At 49.8% G+C, this 8,574-nt stretch overlaps 1 protein-coding gene across 1 annotated transcript in view; it reads right to left on the bottom strand.

Annotated features, from left to right (window-relative positions):
• Positions 1-8,574, bottom strand: part of CNGB3 (cyclic nucleotide gated channel beta 3) — a 129,046-nt gene that overhangs the window by 39,160 nt on the left and 81,312 nt on the right. Inside the window, exon 11 of the mRNA XM_014528439.1 lies at positions 2,822-2,963. Within this exon, the coding sequence (XP_014383925.1) occupies positions 2,822-2,963 (142 nt within the window). The remainder of the gene's footprint in view (positions 1-2,821; positions 2,964-8,574) is intronic.

Below are 8,574 nucleotides of genomic sequence, written 5' to 3'. Positions count from 1 at the left end.
TGCCAGACCCCGCCGCTTCTCCCGTTTGATTCTGAGTCCCTAGAGACTCGCCCGGATCTGGAGCTCAGAGTCTGAGACTCCCTCCTGATTGATGACAACCACGCTTTGCGCGCGCACCTCCGCACCTGAGTATTTTCCACACTGCGCCTCCTCTGAGCCTCGGTGTGCTGTTATTTTTCCTTCTAGTTGAAGAGTCTCTCCTCAGCCAGCCTTCCTGTGGTTCTGGGTGATGTCCGTTCCGTCTTTTAGTTGTATTTTTGAAGTGGTTGTTTGTGGCAGCAGTCTCCGGTGTTTACCTATGCCGCCATCTTGCTCGGACCAATGGTAATTCAATTCTTTATTAAGGAAATTTGATTCTTTTGTTACAATTTTTTAGATTTGTGTTTGCAAACATTTAACATGGGGGTGGGAAGGAGAAACCAAGAACAACCCACACCACCCTTTATCTTCCCCAGCTTCTGGCAGAAGCAGGACCTAGAATAGGGCTCCAGCCGAAACCGGTTTGGCTCAGTGGATAGAAAGGCCTGCGGACTGAAAGGTCCCAGGTTCGATTCCGGTCAAGGGCATGTACCTGGGTTGCGAGCACATCCCCAGTGGGGGATGTGCAGGAGGCGGCTGATCGATGTTTCTCTCTCATCAATGTTTCTGACTCTCTATCTCTCTCCCTTCCACTCTGTAAAAAATCAATAAAATATATTAAAAAAAATAGAATAGGGCTCCAGACAGGGGTTTTCACTTGAACCTTGCCTGGCTCACGCTCCAGGCCCCGAAATGCCTTCATAACCTGGGAACCGGGCTCTGGATAGCGTTGGGGGAGCTCTGAGTCGCTGCCTCCTAGACTGTGTTGGGGAACAGCTGGGTCGCCTTCTCTTGAACAGTGTTGGGGGATCACTGGGTCGCCTTCTCGCGGACAGCGTTGGGGGAGGCCTGGACTGCAGCTACCCAGACTGCAGTGGAGAATTCCCGGGCTCGGCCTGCTGGGCAGCGTTCTTCCAGGAGCCTTGTGCTTGAGTTGGCGGTGATAGCGAGCCAAGTTCATGATCATCTCGGACACATCCTTTCGGTAAGGAGGCCGACCCAATAGCAAGATCTCAGCCTCGCCTTCAGGGTCCCGCTGATGAATGCGAAGCAGCGTCGGCGACACACACTCGACGTGCGGAATGTGCTCTCTGCCGGCCGAAGATCTTCCACCAGCCTCGACTCGAGGTGACCTGTCTGCGGGCTCTTGGGGTTCTCCGTGTGCAACCAGGAGTGCTGCTTCGCGGTCACCCAGCACCGGAATGGCGCCCCTCCCCGCTGCTCCGGTTGCACGAGTGTGGGAAAGGCTTGGCGGCAGCCATGCTGCGGTGGGCCATGCGGAGATGCTGCTGTAGATGCAAGTGGCCTGGCTAAGGCCTGGCTAATCTTTCTTGAATCTCTTCTTTGTTCAAAATCCTCCCCTGGCCGACTTCCCATTGCTTTTAGGATAAAGTCAGTATCTTTGCCTTAACATTCAGAGCCCTAAACCAGCTCATCCCTACACACACCTCTAACCTCAGTCACAAGTGTCCCTCCCTCCATCCTTCTGGTACCTGTTCTACTTCCCCAGCACAGCCTGTGCTCATCACTGCCCATCAGATGGACGAAACCACCCACCTGTAAGTACCAACTCTTACCTACTTTTTAAGACGTTTCAACAAATTCTCCTCCAAGGAACCTCCTGGGAAGCACCCCCTTTCTGAGCGAATACAGAGTTTTCCAACTTCCCTCTGGTCTTAAGGAGGGCAAGTCCTTGCCACGCATAGAGGTAGGAGCTGAGTGTTGACTATGGGTGGTCAGCTTCAGGTGTTATAGAGAAGAGTGCTTATTGTTAAGTTTTGTTATAGCACGGGTTTTATTCACACCACGGTGAGTGAGGTGAGCGGGAATACCACTCTGTGATGTTCTTTGACTCTACCCAGCACACAGATCTCAACATGGCTTTTTACTCTCAAATGTGCAGTGTAAAGTACCTTCCGAGAGGTGTAACTTCTGCAGATGCTCTACTGTTGAGCTTTTTGTTTCTTATGAATCTGGGAATCCGTGAAGATATTGGGCTCTGTCTCTTGCAAATGCCAACCACCTCGCAATAGTTACTTATGCATCTGCTTTGCTTTCCTTCGAGACTGTGGCTCCTTGAGAACAAAGACAGGAGCTGCCACAATGAACACTGATGAACCGATGGCTTCTTAATTAAGTTAATTTGGGCGGCATTTGCTGACCTCCCCATTATATGACCTCTGAAGTGGATTTTAGCCCCCCCCCCTTTTAAAAAATATGTACTTTTATTGATTTGAGAGAGAAAGGAAGGGAGAGGGAAAGAGAGAGAGAAGCATCAATGATGAGAGAGAATCATCAATTGACTGCCTCCTGCATGCCTTCTGCTGGGGATCTAGCCCACAATCCGGGCATATGCCCTGACCTGGAATCCAACTGTGACCTCCTGGTTTATAGATCAACCCTCAACACCAACCCACGCTGGCCAGGCTAGCCTGGGTCAATGGCAATACTTGATGTTTAAGTAAAAGGTTTTGGGGGAGCTCAGGTAAAAGTAGGAAGTTACTTTGGAAACATGCCTTTCTCTGTGAGTCTAACCCAACGCTCTGTGCACACAGGTCCCCAATAGACTTGATGCTTTGAAAACAGAAAGGCCCATCCCATCCTCCTCTGATTCACGAACGTGGATGAGGGTTAGTTTGAAAAGAGCACCACACAGATTCTGATTTTTCCTGCGAAGTTGACAGAGGTGCACACGCTTTCCCAGTGACAGCATCATGTACCTGGTTTTCTCATCTTGACTGACCTGACCAATCAAGCTGGAGACCACGAAAACGCCCAGGAAAAAGTTCAGCAGCTGAAACACAATTTCGAATAAAGTTTGTGGTTCTGGAAGACCCCCAATGGTAATCAAACTTCGGACTGCCCAGTAATAACATCTCAGATACCTGAGAAAAGAGAAAATACACATTTTGCTTTCTACTCTAACATTAAAATATCACTGTGCTTGGGAACATAGATCACCACCACATTATAACACACACCTCCTGATCAAGATTTCTTTCCACGGCAGCATTGGGAAGTATCACATGTTCTAATGTCAACTTCTTCTTATTATTATTTTAAACTAGTGCCCTGGTGCACGGATTCGTGCACATTGAAAGGAAATTAATTAGAAGGTGGCTGACAGGGTGGGACTGGGCAAGATGGGTTGGACACACCCTGGAGCCAACCTCCTGCAGTCCCTCCTTGGCTGGCTGCACCTGGGGCGGCCGTGTGGCTCGAAGGGTGTCTGCGGAGTGAGCGGGGTCCCTCCAGCAGGTGGGGTCCCTCGGCCTGGCTTGCAGGGATCAGGCTGAAACTGGCTCTCCGATATCCCCCAAGGGGTCCCAGATTGCAAGAGGGCAGTTCTCAGGTCACACCCCCTGGAATCGGCCCCCCTCCTCTCTGGTTTCGGGGTGCATCACCTGAGAACCGCCGCTGCCAAGTCACCACAGCTCGGCAGCTCCTGTGTTGAATATCTGTCCCCTGGTGGTCAGTGCACATCATAGCTACTGGTTGGACGGTTGGATGGTTGCTTAGCCTTTTATATATAGAGATATTTTGCTCTGGCCAGTTTTGCTCAGTGGCTAGAGTGTCGGCCCATGGAACAAAGAGTCTTGGGTTAGATTCTTGATCAAGGGCATGTACTTCAGTTGCAGGTTCCATCCCTGGAACCTGTGGGAAGCAACTAATCGATGTTTGTGTGTCTCTCTCTTTCTCTCACTCTCTCCCCCTCCCTCCCTTGTACTCTCTCGAAAAATCAATGGGAAAATATGCTCGGGTGAGGATTAACAGAGACATTTTTAAAAAATTGATAAAGATAAAGAGAGAGAGAGAGAGAGAGAGAGAGAGAGAGAGAGAAACATGGATCAGCTGCCTCCTGCATGCCCCCTTCCAGGGATCTAGCCTGAAACCTGGGCAAGTGCCCTGAGCAAGAATTGAACCACTGACCTTTCAGTGCACAAAGGACACCCAACCAACTGAGCCACCCAGCTGGGGCTAATGTCACCTATTGATAAACGTTGTGAAATGATGCAACAAACCCAAGGAGGGTGTCTACTAAGCGGTTCCTCTTATCTCTTGCTGCAAAACAAATCACTCCAAAATGTGATGCTATAAACCAACAACTATCTCGTTAGGCTCATACTCTGTGGCCCAGGCACTCATGCCAAGCCAGCAGAGATGGGTCCTCTGTGCCCGTGAGGAGTGGGCCCCGGGGGGAGGGGGTGCTGGAGAGAGCTGGAAAGACTTGACTGAGGCCAGGTGTCTGGGCCTGGATCCTGTGCCTTGCTTGGTCCTCTGCTCTGTCTGCTTGGAGCGCTGGGAGGTACTAGCAGACACAGACTGGTGTCCGCCCCGGCTCCTGGGTCAGGACTCCAGACACCTGTGATTTCCTGAGCGACAGGGGTGTTTCTTTGTCCTAAGGAGGTGACTCTGGGTGGGCTCCTGGATGAGGCTGGTCACTGGAAGGATCACGCCATGATTAGAAGCTTGGAATGTTCTTTAAAAATTTTTTTTGAAGGCTTTAAATTTCATTTCATTTTTATTGATTAATTTTTAGAGAGAGAAAGGGGAAGGGAGGGAGAGAAAGATTCATTTGTTGTTCCCTTGATTCATACATTCGTTGGTTGATTCTTCTATGTGCCCTGACTGGGGATTGAGCCTGCACCTTTGGCATATGGGGACGATGCTCTAAACTAACTGAGCTACCTGGCCAGGGTGAAGCTTGGAATTTTCACCAAATCTAGAAAGAAATCACTCATTTTGAAATTCAATACCTTTTGAAGTACTTGAGTTGTGGGTTTTTTTGTTTGTTTTTGTAACTTGGCAGATACAGGAAGAGAAATGAGTCATTGGTAGGTTGGAAACCACTGTGCCAAGAGGGTGAAGATTGGCATCACTGCAATTTCTTCCAGCAGCTGCCTTGGGCTTAGTACTATCACAGTGAACTTGGATGTTAAAGAGAACCAGCTTGAAGAAGTATGGGATGAATTTTATGGATTGCGTTTTAATTTTCAAATTTTTCATTTCCTGTTACCTGCACCTATGTGTCTTTTTAAATTAAGGAACTTTATTTTTAAATCTTTCTTGTTGAAAGTATTACATATGTCCCCTCTGCCCCACTGACCTCTTCTAGCCCGTCCCGCCCCCACCCCAGGCCCTCATCACCCTCTGGTCTGTGTCCCCTGAAGCCAATACTGCCCAGCAGTGGGGAGGGCCGGCTCCCCTCCCTGTGTGACCCGCTCCGACAGGTGTCGGGACTCCCGTGCCCTCCTCCGTCACCCAGTTCGAGCAGGGACAAGCATGTGAATTACTCTCTCGTTTTCTTGTTTTCCATGTTAAATACCGCTCCCCTGTGCAGCTCAGGCGCTGGCTTACACTATTGTGTGTGTATGAATAGTCTGTGTGCTAATTGGAGGTTTTCTGGCCTGATGCCCTGGGATTTGAGGATTCTTTTCTGTCATGTCTTATATCCAGACATGCACAACCAAAGGTAAGATTTGTAACTTAATTAGGTGGTATCTTACGGATATTCTAGGATTAGCTAGTGACCCAGAGCTTCCACCTCCCTCTGCTCACGGAACTCTGCAGCCTGGTGGTCTGATTGCATCTGAAGGGGCCGCGTGTCTGGGTAAAGGCTGGTCTACCTGGGCTTTGGCCAGGGTCTGAGCTGAAGTATCTGGGGGACTCCGGGGAGATGCCCTCACAGACCTGGGCCTGCATCTCCTGTGGGAGACGGGGCTGTTACCCTCGGCTTCCCCATCCCCGGGCGGGCAGCAACCCTTCCTCATGTCCTCCACCGTCGTCCCCAGGGGAGCCTGGCGCTCCCCTTTCCTGTGAAGACCCGTGTGCTAGGCATCGGGGCTTGGGGTGCGCTGAGAGCTTTGGGCATATTGGGGAGTTTATGTCAGAAGAGAAATAAATATATGTATTCAGGGGAACCAGGGAACCTTACCTGGTCATGCTTTCCCTTGGCTAAGCCCTGTCCTTGCCCCTGAGCTTTCTAAGGCAGGATGCCCTCTCACCACACAAATGGAAGGGACTTATTGTCTCCTCTTGAAGCGCACGGTGTCAGTCTGGTGAGGGTTCACAGGGCAGCAGCAAACTTGGTTCTATTTTAAATGTGCCCAGCGCCGACTTAGGTCACAGTCTGCCGCCTGGTCCTCGAGAGGGCAAAGTTTACCAGTCCAGTGGCCTCGGGGGCACCCTTCCATTTAGGGGTCATCACACACCACAGAAGGAGCAGCCATGCCCCTAAGGGCCCCATGCAGATTGTCCTAGAATATGTGAGCATGCCGCTGCTAGAGGCATTTCTCCGTAGGACGGCAACCCGTGCCCTGGCTGGCCCCTGGATGGGAAGCTTTGGTTCTGAGAGTCTCCTGGCTACACAGCAGTGTCGGCGCCTGGGGGGAAAGGCAGTGCTTGCCTTCACGGAGGTGGCCGGGGGGAACCGCTGCTGGGAAGTGTGAGACCTGCTTCCTGGCTAGGGAGGGATCCCTTTTGTAATTCTTCTGTGAGGCAGTAAGAGGAACAGGTGGTTTCTAATTATTCCGTGCAAGGTTCCATTTACAGCCATTGAATCCAGCCTGTCAGCTAGGTTCTCACGTTTTCTGTCCTCACTAACTGTTCTTGTTTCAGACCAGTGGTTCTCAACCTTGGCTGCACATTAGAATCACCTGGGAATCTTTTTAAAATCCTGATTTCTGGGCCTCATCTTCCGGAAATTCTGTTTCTTTGTTACTCTTTTTAAAATCCTGATTTCTGGGCCTCATCCTCCGGAAATTCTGTTTCTTTGTTATGAATGTTGTGGCCCCACCCCATAACAAAGAAACAGAATTTCCGGAGGATGAGGCCCAGAAATCAGGATTTTAAAAAGATTCCCAGGTGATTCTAATGTGCAGCCAAGGTTGAGAACCACTGTTTCAGACCAATCAACAGTCACGTGTCGCCGTCCACACTTTGATGGTGTTTTTGCTGATTTCTCTTCCTTGTATTCATTTTTGCTATATGAGTTTCTCTGATTTATTATAAGTATTTTATTAAGTGCATACCATTTAGAATTGGGATATATTAATGGGGAATTGAAACTTTTACTGTTATATGGTGACATTCTTTTTTCTAAAATTATTTTTGTTTTAAAGCTTATTGGGCTGATATTGACAATCTCTTTTGGTTGGTGAATTTGGTCCATTCTTTTTTGACCGATTCTGTTTTTTAGTTTTCTGATCCTATTGTCCCTTCTCCGGAGGAAGACGCTGTCCTTGTTTCTGTTCCCGGTGGCATCTCGCCACCTGCTCCGGCCTCAGCACACACAGCTGTTTGGTAGACTTTGCGATCCTTACAATTTTGCAATAATTGAAAGCAGTTGTGATCACAAATTATCTAGTAATCACAAACAACAAATATTACAAGTAATGGAGCTTGTTGAGTTTTAGAGATGGGCCCTGTGGACATGCGGCTTGCGCCACGGCTGGGATCAGAAGTCCGATGTTAGCGCACTTTCACCCAGCAGAAGTAGTTCCGGTGCAGCTCTGTACTAGCTCGCTGATTCAGGCTCTGGCATGAATTATACACTCACTTTTAGGCAATATTTACTAGAGTTGGTACCTTACTCAGTTTCCTATATAAATTCGTTATTTATAATAAACTAAATACCTACTTAAGTTAATTCACATGCTAAAGGGAATTACTTATAGATCTGGCTGTAAACTTTCATGGGATATTCTGGGTGTTTGTGTGCCTGTGTGTTTGTGTGTCTGTGTGTGTGTGTGTAGGTGTGCTTTCCTAATAACTGGGCCTCTGACTTTAAATTTTTAAAATCAGTTTGGGAGAACCAAGATGGCGGCGTAGGGTGTAGACCTGTGCGTGCTGCCTCCCACAACATCATTGAAACTACCAACTATAAGACAAACAACCACCATTCAGAACCATGGGAAAGCTGGCCCAGTGGAAGCTCTACAACTGGAAGGAAAGAAAGAAGAGCACTGAGACTGAGTAGGATGTGCAGAGACACCAAGTACAGAGCCCAACCCAACAAACTGCAGATTTCAACTCCTCGCATAGAAAGAAGAGCATTGAGACTGAGTAGGATGTGCAGAGGCACCAAGTACAGAGCCCAACCCAGCAGGCTGCAGATTTTGGCTCCTCGCATCCGGGAGGGACGTGCTCGGGGGGCGGAGTCGGGTTCGGGGGAGGCCGGGGCCAGGCCGGCTGGGCCAGCGAGGTGGAACCGCTGTAACAGCAGGCGCACAACCACGTCCACCGGTTCCAATCTCGCTGGGGGACGGCAGAAGGGCAGTCTGTGCACTCGGTGGAGGGCGAAGTCCAAGCAGGCGTGCCGGATGTTCAGCCACCAGGAATGCCTGGAGATTGTGTCTGGCAGGGAGCCACCCGGCAGGGGACAGAGTGCCAAACTTCGTGTTGCCCTGGTGAGGCCAGGATGGCCCGGTGAGGTCGGGACGGCCCCGGTGAGGTTGAAACGGCCCCGGTGAGGTCGGGACAGCCCTGGTGAGGTTG

This window comes from Myotis brandtii, unplaced genomic scaffold, assembly GCF_000412655.1.
Source record: "Myotis brandtii unplaced genomic scaffold, ASM41265v1 scaffold634, whole genome shotgun sequence".
NCBI lineage: Eukaryota > Metazoa > Chordata > Mammalia > Chiroptera > Vespertilionidae > Myotis > Myotis brandtii.
The sequence above is the reverse complement of the archived record's forward strand: the minus strand, read 5'-3'. Positions and strand labels throughout refer to the sequence as shown.